General features: G+C 43.9%; 1 protein-coding gene across 4 annotated transcripts in view; it reads left to right on the top strand.

Moving 5' to 3' along the window:
• The window catches only part of LOC141128985 (3 beta-hydroxysteroid dehydrogenase type 7-like), a 178,320-nt gene that overhangs the window by 60,750 nt on the left and 100,865 nt on the right, over positions 1-16,705 (top strand). For 3 of the 4 annotated variants that reach the window (XM_073616671.1, XM_073616672.1, XM_073616670.1), the window contains exon 6: positions 8,600-8,762. In XM_073616671.1, the coding sequence (XP_073472772.1) occupies positions 8,600-8,762 (163 nt within the window). Of the gene's footprint in view, positions 1-8,599; positions 8,763-16,705 lie in introns of those variants that run through there. The other variant, XM_073616669.1, reaches the window with a different exon arrangement.

Raw genomic sequence — 16,705 nt, 5'->3', positions numbered from 1 at the left:
TGGCCCTTCGAAGTGGTTGGTGGATACTGGGGTAGTCGCTGTGGTAGAGGTAGCAGCTTCCTGCACAACTTGGTTGACAACCAATAGGCTTTGGACATCACTCTCCGAAGGGACAGCATCGCTCTGGTCCCAATCCACTTGTAGGATCCGTGGAGGTAGAGTTGGAGTCGCAACCTCGAACAGATGCTCCCCGCAGCGTCCACAGACAATCCAAGGCCTCAACTGCGTGGTCAGGCCAGAACCTTTTCCACAAGTCAATCCCAGAGACTCATAGCCTCCGGCTGTGTACAAGGCAAGCTGACCATTCGGTATGTACCGCATGTCGTCACAACAGGTTTTCTGCCGCTCGGGTCAACATAGACGCCCGGAGCGTACTTTTTCCAATCCGCCATTTCACTCACAAATTGCGCCATCTCCTTCACTAACCCATAATCAGATACACGTGTTGGCACTTCCTTATCCTCCTCTGCAGAGCGGGAGCTCCTCCCCCTGCCAACGGATTGGTGCAAATGTTTCTTGAGAACTGTGGCGCCCGCCTCCTTCTTGCTGTGGCATGCAAAAACTGTAATGGAGTCCATTTTGGGGCCTGTTTTAACCCTTACAGCACTGGCGGGAAGTGTCAAAAGACCAGGCCGATTTTTTCCCATGAGCAGTGAGACTTGGTGGTTCTTCCCCACACTGATAGTACACACGACAACACAGTCTATACGAAGGGAAAATGTTACTTGCCACCTTCCCACGGAGCCAGGCGAAGTCCCGATGGAGCTGAAGCCGGTTACCATGGGCGACTGCTGCAAGGACAACACCTTAGCCCCACGTTGGGTGCCAAATGTAGCAAAGTCTTTAACCTCTTTCAGCCTAATAAGGACCTTCAAGGCCAAAGACAGCTGACATCCTTCCATATGTAATGGGTTGTGAGGCATAGTGGGTGCAAAGATGGTGAAAGTCATTGGGCGCCAGACACTTCTTGGATGCAAAAGAGGTTTTATTTCTTTTAACAGTCCTTTTATTTTTCGAAGGGAAAGAGGGTTAGGGCCAGGACACCCTTGAGTGGTTGCAATTTAAATTAGCAGACTCCGAGACTTCAATAGAAGGACAGCCGTACAGGGAAAGGCCCCAACAAAGCGCCACTTTTGCAAGTGCAGGATTACTGTTTCCTATGGCTACAGTACTTAACAGTTCCTAACACAAAGTTCAACAGTTCCCTCATCTTCACTACAACTTCTACTTGTAGTTCTTCAGCCCCTTGAGCTCCTAGTCTCTCACTGGACTCTCTGATTCACTGACTCCGAATCCCGTGTGCTCCTCAAGGCTTTTGTGGTGGTATCTCCCTCAAGCGACACCCACGCTTCCCTGCTGGGTCCCTAGCTTGGCACTCCAGATACCTTCTCAAGCTTCACCCCTGCTGACCGGCTCAGTCCCTGACTTGACTCACAAGCCTGCTCTGCAAGCGTCACCTCTGCTGGTTGGGTCCCTGACTTGATCACTGCCTGAAGCTTCCCGATTCTCCACTGTCCGGTGAGAATACTGCTCCGGTACTTGCTTCAGTTACTCACTGTGGTCCCTGGTAAAGGTGGTTGGTCTCTTAGTGGTGACAGCTTTCCTACTACCTCCGACCACGACAGGTTCTCCGGCCGGCAGAACCGTCACTTCTGACTGGACTGCAAGCCACAATCTCAACCCTGCGCTGCCCTGTCACTTCTGGATAGGCTCTCACACAGCCTGGCAGCCAGATGCCTCCGGGATAGGCCCAATCTCTGGCCTAGCAGCCCAGGGTGTATGACACACGTCCGCCCAGAGGACCGGGTGGCACAGAATATAGATCACCTAACCTCACCCAAATATATAGGTTCTCCCAGCAGGTCATGGGGTTCAATAAAACCCCTGCCCATTGGCTGAGATACCCCATACATCCATAACCTGACCTTGGGTTGCCCTTCTCATAGTGGTAGAATATAAAAGTGCAACAAGGCCAGACTTGAGGAGAAATTAATAGATCTCTATCAATTAACTGCAGTAGCTACTACTGACAAGAAATTTGGTGAGGAGCTCCCTGACTAGACCCCAGGGCGCTACATTTTGAAAGTGCAGATCATGTTAAAAATCTTTCTTCCTCATTCAGCAGCACATAGGGGTGGGTGGAGAGACTGGGCGTACACTGTGTGTGAGCTGATTGAAAGAAAGAGACACAGCCCCCTCCTCATAAGCAGAGGAAAAAAGGAACATGCAGATCTGTAGTCAGAATAGACAAGCTCCGTGCTTATCTCGCTCTAAGCTCCATCCCTGACAGCTACTGTTATCTCATGTTTCGGAGAACTTGTCAGAAGTGACTCATGCTGATAACAGAGGAACGGAGCACCAGAGAGAAATAACACTTAGAGCTTTGGAGAGAGATAAGTAAACACTACAGATATATGTGCTTAGTTCAACTTTCATGAATGGGGTTTAAAATCACTTTAAGGTTTTTCACAATTAATGCATTCTATACATTAAGGTGAAAACCTTCTGTGCTGCAAAATCGCCCCCTTATACTAACCTGAGCCAGATCCAATCCAGTGATGTGCACAAGAGCAGCGGTTTTTGCCTCTGTCTCCCTCCTCCCCAGGCAGATCGACTGTCAATCAAATGCTGTGAGCAGGGGGCGGGGCTAAGCCTCCCGCTCTGTGTCAATATGGGGGCACTTGTTTCCATGGGGGCACTTGTCGAAAAGTAGGTGCCTGGAGTGCCAGAGTGGAACCCCAGAAGAAGAGGATCAGGGCTGCTCTGTGCAAAACCATTGCACAGAGCAGGTAAGTATACCATGTTTATTTAAATTTTTTTAAAAAGTACATTTTAATGTCGCTTTAAGCCTGGGTTCGCACTATAGCAAACACAGACATTGCACGTGATTCGCACCTGCACTTTTGTGCCGGTCACATGCAATGTCTGTGCAATGTGAGTTCAGCCATACAGTTGTTGAATCCTCGAATTGGATTTGCATAAAAAAGGTGCAGGGACTTTTTTTTTCCCACACAGAAATCGGATCGCATGGGTGTTCACACCCATGCAATCTGATTCCTGTCCGAATCCACAGTTCGCACTGCGATCTGGGGGGGTCATTAACATTGTATTGACACCCACAGCCGTTCGCAGAGGGCAGTGTGAACTGTCTGCGGGAGAGATGCAATGCGGGAACCGGCGCTGGAATCGTGCTGGTTCTCGCATCGCTATAGTGTGAACCAGAGGTGGGGGACTCGAGCCACATGACTTGACTCGAGTCAGACTCGAGTCACCTGTTTGAAGACTTGCGACTTGCTTGACAAAATTAAATAAATGACTCGACTTGACTTTGACTTGTCACTAATGACTTGCGACTTGACTTTGATTTGGGCTATTTGACTTGCAATGACTTGGCACCTCCAGTGCTGTGTCTTGGCCTAGGCAAAAGCCCCCCCCCCCCACAAAAGAAAGCTCCCCCCGAGTCCCGGCTTCGGGGTAGATCAGTATTTTGACTTAATTTGTGACTTGACCAAAATAAATGACTTGACTTGACTTGCTTGACTTCTAGCAGTGACTCGACTTGAATTGCTTGCTTTTTGCCACAGTAACTTGGGACTTGCTTGTGACTTGAAGGATAAGACTTGAGACTTGCTTGTGACTTGCACATGTGTGACTTACTCCCATCACTGGTGTGAACACAGGCTAAAGCTGATTCTCCAGAAAAAGGGCTTTTTTTTCAGGAAGTTTTAGTAGAACTACTTGCTTTTTTATCGAAGAACCAAAAGGAAATAACTGTAACGGCCTGTACACACGATCGGACATTGATCGGACATTCCGACAACAAAATCCATGGATTTTTTCCGACGGATGTTGGCTCAAACTTGTCTTGCATACACACCGTCACACAAAATTGGTCGGACGCGGTGACGTACAACACGTACGACGAGCCGAGAAAAATGAAGTTCAATAGCCAGTGCTGCTCTTCTGCTTGATTCCGAGCATGTGTGGCACTTTGTGGTCGGAATTTTGTACACACGATTGGAATTTGCGCGAACGGATTTTGTTGTCCGAAAATTTGAGAACCAGATCTCAAATTTTGTGCGACGGAAATTCAGATGGAAACTGTCCGATGACGCCTACACATGGTCGGAATTTGTGACAACAAGCTCCGATCGCACATTTTACGTCGGAAAGTCCGACGGCATTAGACCTTAACAGACAATTTCTTTACAATAATATAACATTAATATTCTTGTCAAATCTAGTCAAACTAAAACAAAAACCATGCAAAAGCCATGTCCCCTTCTTTTGTTTTTCATCAAATAGTAGTAGATCTGCTTTGGCTAGCGCATTGAAATTACCCAGAAGTTTGCTGAAGAAGCCCTGGAGAGATCCCTGGAAGGCTGTTTCAACTACTGATACACTGACAAACTTCTCCCCAAGCCTTATAGACATAGAAGCCTGTGAAGGTCTTCATAGTCTCACCATTATATAACATTGCCCAATGCTGGGCTGGTTCACTCCTTGAATGATTCAAGGCCTTATTATTATTTTATATGTGGAGTCCACCAACCACAGGGAGGCTTCTTTCCCCATAGACGGAACGGATCAACACCACTATCCCCGCTACGAGGATTACATCTTTAAAGGATACACACAGGCATATTCACTGTGCCACTAAGGTGAGAGTTCTGTGAGCACATAGCGGTGGTGTGGTTATCACGAAAGTCACAAGATCATCTATCAACTCATGTTCACTGTGTTGGTTCACATTGTATCTATTATAACAGCACCTTATTCACGTTTAATCAGCACTTATGGACTATTAGTGATTCACTAATCAGCTGTGGAAACATTTATTATTTTGAGGAATATTCATTTATTTTGGAGATTCAATATTATTTTTATTTTGTTTATTTATATTAGAGGTATTGCGCTGGATCACTTATACAATTTGTTTCTTTATTGTTTTGATTTTGTTGTCGGAAAATTTTATAGCCTGCTCTCAAACTTTGCGTGTCGGAAAATCCGATGGAAAATGTGTGATGGAGTCCACACACGGTCGGAATTTCCGACAACAAGGTCCTATCACACATTTTCCGTCGGAAAATCTGACCGTGTGTACGGGGCATAAGAGTGTTATAATGTTATATAATGTGTTTAGATGCACACTGTTTCTTTCATATGATGTAGTGGTGTTTTGCGAAAATGGCCTTTAGGGAAACCTTGCTGCAGAAAAATCAGTTTACCCTGAAATAAAGGTCCTATCAACATAAAATAATAAACAATATACCCCCAAAATAATGAATAACCCAAAATACCACCCTCTGAAACAAGTAGTATTTTATAAAGGTAAGCCTTGCAGCAAAAAAAAAAAAAAAAAAATTGCTATGGATGGAACAGTTAGCTAACAGTTGTAACTGCTGACCTTAAATCGACCACAAAATACCATTTAGGATTACAAAAGCCCTTAATAATAAGAAAAAAGTAGCATAGAGCTCAAAGAACTAGCAATCAAAATTAAAGCGAAGTTCCACCCAAAAGTGGAAGCTCCTCTTATCTGTCTCCTCCCCCTCTCTGATGCCACATTTGGCACCTTTAAGGGTGAGTGGGTACCTGTTTTTGACTGGTACCTGTCCCCACTTCCGTCGGACCTCGTCGCAGCTAGGTCCATCAGAAGTTCCCCTCCTCCTTCCCCGTCGTCAGGGCCATTTAGAAAGCGCAGCGCGCTTCCCGCATGCACAGTAGGGGATCGGCTGTGAAGCCACAAGGCTTCACGGCCGGTTTCCCTTACAGGCTATGGCGGCAGGCAGCACCCGAGAGCCGATGGAAACATTGGCTGGGGTGCCGACATTGCTGGATTCCAGGACAGGTAAGTGTTCTAATATTAAAAGTCAGCAGCTACAGTAAGTGCAGCTGCTGATATTTAATTTTTCGGGGGGGGGGCTGGAGCACTGCTTTAAAGAACAGTTTCTTAACTGTCCCCCCCCCCCCCCCCCTTTATAGTGAGGAGGTTGGGTTATCCAAAAGCTTGTTTTTGGTCTTTCAAAGCCTGCTGGCCATAGTTTTAAAGACCTATACAGTGCGTTATGCCTTAACCCCTTCAGATACGCACTATAGCCGAATGACAGATACAGCGCACATCTACTTTGCTGCGAGGCCGTCAATAGACGTCCAATGACAGCTGATCACGTGATGTAAACAGAAGATCGGTAATCTTTTTTTTTTTTTCTCACGCTGACAGCGTGAGGAGAAAAAAAGCCGATCACCGGCTTCTGTTGAAGGGACATCGGTCCTAAAGAGGAGGAGGCACAGTCGCCTCATCTGTGCCCACCAGTATCGCCTGCCAGTGCCACCTGCCAGTGCCCACAGTGCCACGAATCAGTGCCCACAGTGCCCACCAGTACATAACAGTGCCAGCAATCAGTGCCACCTATCAATGCCCATGAGTGCCACTTATCAATGCCCATCAGTGGTGCCAATTAGTGCCTCATCAGTGCCACCTAGCAGAGCTGCCTATCAGTGTCACCTACCAGTGCCGATCAGTGCCCATCACTGCCACCCATCAGTGCCGCCTTATCAGTGCCCATCAGTGCAGCCTATCGATACCCATCAGTGCAGCCTCATCAGCGTACATCAATGAAGGAGAAAAATTACCTGTTTGAAAAATTTCTTAACAAAATATAAAACATTTTGTATTTAAAAAAAAAAAAAAAATTTGGTCTTTTTAAAATTTTTTTAACAAAAAATAAAAAATGCAGAGGTTATCAAATACCTCCAAAAGAAAACTCTATTTGTGGGAAAAAAATTATAAAAATTTCACTTAGGTACAGTGTTGAATGACCGTTCAAAGAGTGACAGTGCTAAAAGCTGAAAATTGGTCTGGGCAGGTGCCCAGTAAGCAAGTGGTTAAAAAAAAATTCCCAGGCAAATCTGCATATATACCGATCAGCCATAACATTATCACCACTGACAGGTAGAGTGAATAAGATCAATTATCTCTTTACAATGGCACCTGAAGGTTGCTGAAATATATAAGGCAGCAAGTAACGATGTTGTCTTCAACATTGATTTGTTAAAAGCAGAAAAAATGGACAAGCCTGAGGATTTGTGCGACTTTGACAAGGGTCAAATTGTAATGGCTAGACGACTAGGTCACAACATCTCCAAAACTGCAGCTCTTGTGAGATGTTTCTGGTCTGTAGTGATCAGAACCTACCAAAAGCAAGAAAGAAAATTGGAGACAGGGTCGTGGGTGGCCAAGGCTCATGGATGCACGTGGGGAGCGAAGGGCTCAAATTGCTAAAAAAAAAAGGTAATGCTGATTCTGATAGAAAGGTGTCAGAACACACAGTGCATCGCAGTTTGTTGGATATGGGGCTGTGTAGCTGCAGATCAGTAAGGGGGTCCATGCTGACCTCCACAGCAAAAAGTGCCTACAGTGGGCATGTGAGCATCAGAACTGGACAAAGGAGAAATGGAAGAAGGTGGCTTGCTTTGATGAATCACGTTTTTTCTTTTACATCATATGGATGGCATGTGCGTTGCTTTCCGGGGGAAGAGATGGCACCAGGATGCAGTATGGGAAGAAGTCAAGCGATGGAGGCAGTGTGATGCTTTGTCTAATGGAATCCATGCCTTGATGAGTTATGGCTGTTGTGGTGGCAAAAGGCGGGCCTGCTCAATATTAGGTGGGTTGTCACAATGTTATGGCTGATCAGTGTAAATTCCCTGGGCAGGACTCGCTGTTTGTAAATTCGGCTGTTCAGGATTTGTGGCAAATCTGAAAATCATCCCTGTCAAGAATTTCACTGCTAGTTTTCAGGAAGAATTCAAGAAAAAGAGTTCATTCGGAGGATACTATGTAGGCACAATTAACATTTCTTGATGTTCTCTATATAAGTTAAAGGTCACTCAACTCAGCTCAAATTAACTCAACTTCAGATCCCTTTTTAGTCACCATTTAAAATAGAACTAAATTCCCAAAAGGAAGTTAGTTCCACTGTAACACTACCCTCATCTGCAAGCAGAATTGCATTAATTTTTTTCCTATCTATTTGTTTTTCATTTTTAGCTTCACACCCTACTGTCATTCTGGCCGTTCTTGCAGCATTTTGGGACAATTACATCACATCTCTCATTAGGCTGCATAATGGCACACAGAATGGCCAGGGGTCAGTCCAGGTTGGGGGCCCAGCACAACATCAGAGCTGGTTGCCTGCACCTGAAAGAGACATCCAGCTGAAGAAGATTGAGGTGGCAGCATTGGACCCACTGTGTGGCACCTGATTAGTGAATCACAGTGGGAAAACTTTGGATTTGCTGTGCAGGCGAGTATGTTCTTTGAAGAGCACTACAGCACTGCAGGTAAATTAGAGGAAAAAACATTTCTGGGGAGTGGAGTCTAATTGTTTATGGACACTTCCACCAAAAAAGCGGGTTAGAATGGCCTCACATTCAAACACAATTCCACGAGTCAGTTGCAGATATTTGATCAGTATTGGGATTGGCATAGCTACATTGATTATTTCCAGTCTATATATGATCCTTCTAATTTCAATGATACCCTTTGAAAATCACATTTGTTTCAAAATGTCCTCTTAATGTTTTTGCTTTGCAGATGAGCAATGGCAATAAATTGACTACCTGCAGCATCCGACCAAGCGGTGTCTATGGTGAAAAGTCACCAACATTGATGAAACAATATCAGACTGCAAAATCCAAGAATAATCAGATAAACTACATTCAACCAGATAATGCAGGGCAAAGCTATGAGTATGTTGGTAAGAGAATTTATAGCACAGACCTGCCACTGATCATATGTCAGAACCCATTTTCATTCATTAATATCACATAGTACCTCATATTTCATATTTCCTAAGATTGCCATTCTTTGTTAGACGTTTTACTCTAAAACATTTAACATATGTTACTTATGTAGACCATGACCAGGCTAGCACTTAGACCATGTTTCCCCTAAGCTGCATTTACAGCTCAGCAGTACACATTCCATTGACTCGTGTAATTATCACAAATAATTTGCCTAGTTTTACTGCTCTTTGGGCATATGAGAGATAACATGACCAGTGTAATCCATATGTCCCCAACCTTCTTAGACTGCCCAACCACTCATACTCCATCAACCCCCTCTTACCATTCTAAATGAACGAGACCACACCTAAATTTGGAGTATAACTGGCCATAGCAGCCTTTTATTAACAAACTATCAATAACTCAAACTTTTAAACATAACATCTGTAACGACAACTTTTCACCCTCAGTCTGTTGGTCTTTGACGGCACCCCGAACTTCACACTTCTTCCACCACTACACTGCGGGACCTTTTCCATGATAGGCCTCCAGCCGTACCACCAGCTCGGAGACAACCCCCTTCACGCAGTGCAACCATTATCGTATTATAGCTATGTAATACACCAGAGGGGCACATACTACCGATGAGCCCCCCAACACTTCCACTCGCATGTTTTCTGACACCATCAAAGACCAAAAACACAGCCGTTGCTCCACTGCTATGATGACTGATTTCCACTGAACCTGAAATGAAATAAAACTGTCCAGACAAAACAAACAGGACAACAACACAGGGAGGGAGGGTGGGAAACTGCTTCCTCCTCTCTGTCCCTTCCTCTGCTGGCCAGAAGTCCCCGCCTCCTCCTTAAATAATGCTCCACCCCCTCAGACTTTCTCAAACCGTTCCAACCCCTTCCTGTTACACTTTCTTGTTTCACCATTTGTTAACCCTTTGTTAACCCTTTGTTGTCTCCCCTTGCACACTGTCATGCCCGGCCCTGCACTACTTTCTTCTTTTTCTTTCCGTCCCGGGCCTCACTGTATAGTCTCAAATAACAGCATGGCATTAGATTACTGGCAAATTAAAAACGACATCACACGCATTCAGCCCCTTCCAGTACACAAGGAAGGGTTGGCAGCTGTGGTTTTATCTGCATTCTTCTGGGTCCATAGTGTTAGAATTTATGGAAATACAGTTTTTTTTTAACCACTTAACAACCGGCCCATAGCCAAATGACGGCTACAGGGCGGTTGTTTAACTCTGGGAGGACGTCCAGGGACGTCCTCCCAGAATTCTGCTCTCGCGCGCCCCCTAGGGCGCGCACTCGAGAGCATCCGTGATCGCCGGGTCCACAGGACCCGGCGCATCACAGATCCCGGTAAATGGCCGCTGATCACGGCCGTTTACCATGTGATCGCTCCGTCAAATGACGGAGCGATCACATGTAAACAAACCGGTGTCATCTGATGACGCCGGTTCCTCTCCTCCCCCTCTCCTCCCCTCCTGTGTACCGATCGGTACACAGTGACCGAAGAGGCGGATGGATGGATGGCTGCAGCGTTGTGGGCTGCATCTGTAGTGCCCACAGCGCTGCACAGAGACATCCAGCCATCCATCCATCCATGCTCAGCCATCCCCACTACTCTGCATGCCCTGCAATGCTGTGCAATACTCTGCAATTCCCTCTGCAATACCCCGCAATACTCTGCCATACCCTGGAATACCCCGCAATACTCTGCCATACCCTGCAATACCCCGCAATACTCTGCCATACCCTGCAATACCCCGCAATACTCTGCCATACCCTGCAATACCCCGCAATACTCTGTCATACCCCGCAATACTCTGCCATACACTGCAATACCCCGCAATACTCTGCCATACCCCGCAATACTCTGCCATACCCTGCAATACCTCGCAATACTCTGCCATACCCTGCAATACCCCAAAATACTCTGCCATACCCCGCAATACTCTGCCATACCCTGGAATACCCCGCAATACTCTGCCATACCCTGGAATACCCCGCAATACTCTGCCATACCCTGGAATACCCCACAATACTCTGCCATACCCTGCAATACCCCGCAATACTCTGCCATACCCTGCAATACCCCGAAATACTCTGCCATACCCTGCAATACCCTGAAATACCCCGCAATACTCTGCCATACCTCGCAATACTCTGCCATACCCTGCAATACTTTGCCATACCCTGCGATACTCTGCCATACCCCGCAATACTCTGCCATACCCTGCAATACCCCGCAATACTCTGCCATACCCTGCAATACCCCGCAATACTCTGCCATACCCTGGAATACCCCGCAATACTCTGCCATACCCTGCAATACCCCGCAATACTCTGCCATACCCTGGAATACCCCGCAATACTCTGCCATACCCTGCAATACCCTGAAATACCCTGAAATATCCCGCAATACCCAGCCATACTCTGCAATACTCAGTGATACCCAGCCATACTCTGCCATACCCAGCCATGCTCTGCAATACCCCACAAAAATTTGCAATACTCTGCCATAACCCGCAATACTCTGCCATACCCAGCCATACTCTGCAATACCCAGCCATACTCTGCAATACTCGGTGATACCCAGCCATACTCTGCAATACCCAGCCATACTCTGCAATACTCGGTGATACCCAGCCATACTCTGCCATACCCAGTCATACTCGGCGATACTCTGCAATACCCAGCCATGCTCAGCCGTACCCAGCCTCTGTATGTGGCCAGGCTGTGGAAGTCTCACACATGTGGTATCACCGTACTCAGGAGGAGTAGGAGAATCTATTTTGGGGGGTCATTTTTGGTATATACATGCTATGTGTTAGAAATATTGTATAAATGGACAACTTTGTGTTAAAAAAAAAAAAGCGTTTTAACCACTTCCCGCCTTCCGTCATACGACGTCCTTGACTTTGTGCGGGGATATCTGAATGATGGGTGCAGCTACAGGCATCATTCAGATATCATCTTTTTCAGCCGGCGATTCCCTACACCATAAGAATGATCGTAGCGGCTGTTACACTGCTTGATCGTTCTTACGGGAGGCGAGAGGGGACCCCCCCCTCCCGCCGCCCTCCGGTGCTTCTACCGACTCACCGCTATGATCGAAGCCAGGATCTTTTTTTTTTTTATTTCAGGAACAGCCTAGAGGTGAGATGTGGGGTCTTATTGACCCCATATCTCACTGTAAAGAGGACCTGTCATGCCATATTCCTATTACAAGGGATGTTTACATTCCTTGTAATAGGAATAAAAGTGATCAAAAATTTTTTTTTTTTTGGAAAAAAGTGTCAAACTAAAATAAATAAAGTAAAATGAACAATAAAAAAAATAAAAATTTTTTAAAGCGCCCCTGTCCGTGTGCTCGCATGCAGAAGCGAACGCATACGTAAGTCCCGCCCACATATGAAATCGGTGTTCAAACCACACATGTGAGGTATCGCTGCGATCGGTAGAGCGAGAGCAATAATTTTGGCCCTAGACCTCCTCTGTAACTCAAAATTTGTAACCAGTAAAAAATTTTAAAGCGTCGCCTATGGGGATTTTTAAGTGGTGAAGTTTGGCGCCATTCCACAAGCGTGTGCAATTTTGAAAGGTGACATGTTAGGTATCTATTAACTCGGCGTAACTTCATCTTTCATATTATGCAAAAACATTGGGCTAACCTTACTGTTTTGTTTTTTTTTTAAAGCAAAAAACTGTTTTTTTTCCAAAAAAAACGCGTTCCAAAAATTGCTGCGCAAATATCGTGCGAGATAAAAAGTTGCAATGACCGCTATTGTATTCTCTAGGGTCTTTGCTAAAAAAACATATATAATGTTTTGGGGTTCTATGTAATTTTCTAGCAAATAAATGATGATTTTTACATGTAGGAGAGAAATGTCAGAATTGGCCTGGCTGCTCCAGAACGCCTGAAGGTGCTCCCCTGCATGTTGGGCCTCTGTATGTGGCCACGCTGTGTAAAAGTCTCACACATGTGGTATCGCCATACTCGGGAGTAATAGCAGAATGTGTTTTGGGGTGTAATTTGTGGTATGCATATGCTGTGTGTGAGAAATAACCTGCTAATATGACAATTTTGTGAAAAAAAAAAAAAGAAAAAAAAAAAACTTGATTTTGCAAAGAATTGTGGGAAAAAATGACAACTTCAAAAAACTCATCATGCATCTTTCTAAATACCTTGAAATGTCTTCTTTCCAAAAAGGGGTCATTTGGGGGGTATTTGTACTTTTCTGGCATGTTAGGGTCTCAAGAAATGAGATAGGCCGTCAGTACTTCAGGTGTGATCAATTTTCAGATATTGGTACCATAGCTTGTGGACGCTATAACTTTCACAAAGACCAAATAATATACACTAATTTGGGTTATTTTTACCAAAGATATGTAGCGGTATAAATTTTGGCCAAAATATATGAAGAAAAATTACTAATTTTCAAAATTTTATAACAGAAACGAAGAAAAATTTATTTTTTTACAGATTTTTCGGTCTTTTTTCTTTTATAGCGCAAAAAATAAAGAACCCAGCGGTGAATAAATACCACCAAAAGAAAGCTCTATTTGTGTGAAAAAAAGGACAAAAAAGTCATATAGATACAGTGTTGCATGACTGAGTAATTGTCATTTAAAATGTGAGAGCACCAAAAGCTGAAAATTGGTCTGGTTATTAAGGGGGTTTAAGTGCCCAGTGGTCAAGTGGTTAATATAATGTTACCCTGAAAAATCTATATTTAAGATTTTTTCATATCTCATAGATATGATGTGGGTTAAATAAGAGTTCTTTTCGACCAAGAGTGAAAGCTTCAAATATAATAACATTTATTAGGAAGCAGTTGAAAGTCTAGCTATACACAATCATCTATTGTCTTACACCAAGGAAGAAAATATTAGGTTGAAATAAAGTATTTCCATGAAGGAATACAGGGTATATTCCTCAATACAGTAATCTGCACACATATTTAGTTACAAGTAAAAGGGCATTCCTTTCCCATAATTACCCATCCTTACCCAAGTTCCTTTCAGCTTGCTGGTCTATCAGAAAGAGAGCGTTACCTCCCCCTTGGCTCTGAGTATATCAAACCAGGCTAATGTCTCATTGGTTGGCCTAGCTTGGATCATGATTGGAGGACTGACTCCATAAGTCGGCCCCCTTTCATGCAAATCCTTTGAAAGGAGTAGGTGTAAAACAATGGAATTGGCTCTGCATTGTTTGTATATACAAGCCTTGGCCCACATTCTCTGCTCTTAGCAAAAGCTTAAATGAAACCCTTTTTGCCCGGCTTTCATAGATGCCAGCTAAATGAAATATATTCATTATTACAATATTTTACAGTTATTAATGGAGATTTCACATAAACTCATAAGGCAACATTAAAATATTTTTTTATTGGACAAACAATGACAGTACAAAAACATGAGCAAAATATCGAAGAAAAGTCATACACTACAGTAGATGTCATAACAAAAGCACCAGAGTGAAAGTAGCACATAGAGTATCGATTATCCACATACAATAAAACATCATATAGAGGGAGCAAAATATGCACAAGAAAAGTTAAATTAGGAGTTTAACCACTTCAATACAGGGCACTTACAACCCCTTCCTTCCCAGACCAATTTTCAGCTTTCAGCGCTCTCACATTTTTAATGACAATTACTCAGTCATGCAACGCTGTACCCATATGAAATTTACATCCTTTTTTTCACACAAATAGAGCTTTCTTTTGGTGGTATTTAATCACTAGTGGGTTTTTATTTTTTGTGCTACAAATAAAAAAAGACCGCAAATTTTGTGAAAAAAATGCCATTTTTTTCTTTTTGTCATATAATTTTGCAATTTAGTAATTTTCTTCAAACAATTTGGCCAACATTTATACCACAACATATCTTTGGTAAAAATAACCCAAATTAGTGTATATTATTTGGTCTTTGTGAAAGTTAGAGTCTACAAACTATGGTGCCAATCACTGAAAATTGATCACATCTGATCACACCTGATGTATTGAAGGCCTATCTCATTTCTGGAGACACAAACAAGTCAGAAAAGTACAAATAACCCCCAAATGACGTCTTTTTAGAAAGTAGACATTCCAAGGTATTAAGTAAGTAGCATGGTGAGTTTTTTAAGTTGTCATTTTTTCCCACAATTCTTTGCAAAATAAAGTTTTTTTTTTGTTTGTTTACAAAATTGTCATATTAACAGGATATTTCTCTCACAGAGCATATGCATACAACAAATTACACCCCAAAATATATTCTGCTACTTTTCCCGAGTATGGCGATACCACATGTGTGAGACTTTTTACACAGCCTGGCCACATACAAAGGCCCCACATTGAAGTAGCACCTTCAGGCGTTCTACGAGCATAAATTACACATCTCATTTCTCAACTATTACACTTTTGAAGGCCCTGGAGCACCAGGACAATGGAATTGCCCACAAAATGACCCCATTTTGGAAAGCAAACACCCCAACGTATAATCTATGAGGCATAATGAGTCTTTTGAACGGTTAATTTTTTTCCGAGAAGTTTTTGGAAACTGTGGGAAAAAACTGAAAATGCATTTTTTTTTTTTTTTACACAAAGTTGTCCATTTATCAGATATTTCCAACACATAGCATGTACATAGCAAAAATGACACCCCAAAATACATTCTGCTACTTCTTCTGAGTATGGCGATACCACATGTGTGAGACTTTTACACAGCCTGGCCACATACAGAGGCCCAACATCCAAGTAGCACCATCAAGCATTCTAGGACTATACAGCACCTCACAAAAGTGAGTACACCCCTCACATTTTTGTAAATATTTTATTATATCTTTTAATGTGACAACACTGAAGAAATGACACTTTGCTACAATGTAAAGTAGTGAGTGTACAGCTTGTATAACAGTGTAAATTTGCTGTCCCCTCAAAATAACTCAACACACAACCATTAATGTCTAAACCGCTGGCAACAAAAGTGAGTACACTCCTAAGTGAAAATGTCCAAATTGGACCCAAAGTGTCAATATTTTGTGTGGCCACCATTATTTTCCAGCACTGCCTTAATCCTCTTGGGCATGGAGTTCACCAGAGCCTCACAGGTTGCCACTGGAGTCCTCTTCCACTCCTCCAGGATGATATCATGGAGCTGGTGGATGTTAGAGACCTTGCGCTTCTCCGCCTTCCATTTGAGGATGTCCCACAGATGCTCAATAGGGTTTAGGTCTGGAGACATGCTTGGTCAATCCATCACCTTTACCCTCAGCTTCTTTAGCAAGGCAGTGGTCGTCTTGGAGGTGTGTTTGGGGTCGTTATCATGTTGGAATACTGCCCTGCGGCCCAGTCTCCGAAGGGAGGGGATCATGCTCTGCTTCAGTATGTCACAGTACATGTTAGCATTCATGGTTCCCTCAATGAACTGTAGTTCCCCAGTGTCGGCAGCACTCATGAAGCCCCAGACCATGACACTCCCACCACCATGCTTGACTGTAGGCAAGACACACTTGTCTTTGTACTCCTCACCTGGTTGCCGCCACACACGCTTGACACCATCTGAACCAAATAAGTTTATCTTGGTCTCATCAGACCACAGGACATGGTTCCAATAATCCATGTCCTTAGTCTGCTTGTCTTCAGCAAACTGTTTGCGGGCTTTCTTGTGCATTATCTTTAAAAGAGACTTCCTTCTGGGAAGACAGCCATGCAGACCAATTTGATGCAGTGTGCAGCGTATGGTCTAAACACTGACAGTCTGACCCCCCACCCCTTCAACCTCTGCAGCAATGCTGGCAGGACTCATACATCTATTTCCCAAAAACAACCTCTGGATATGACGCTGAGCATGTGCACTCAACTCCTTTGGTTGACCATGACGAAGCCTGTTCTGAGTGAAACCTGTCC

This window comes from Aquarana catesbeiana, linkage group LG02, assembly GCF_042186555.1.
Source record: "Aquarana catesbeiana isolate 2022-GZ linkage group LG02, ASM4218655v1, whole genome shotgun sequence".
In the NCBI taxonomy this organism is placed as follows: Eukaryota; Metazoa; Chordata; class Amphibia; order Anura; family Ranidae; genus Aquarana; species Aquarana catesbeiana.
The sequence above is the reverse complement of the archived record's forward strand: the minus strand, read 5'-3'. Positions and strand labels throughout refer to the sequence as shown.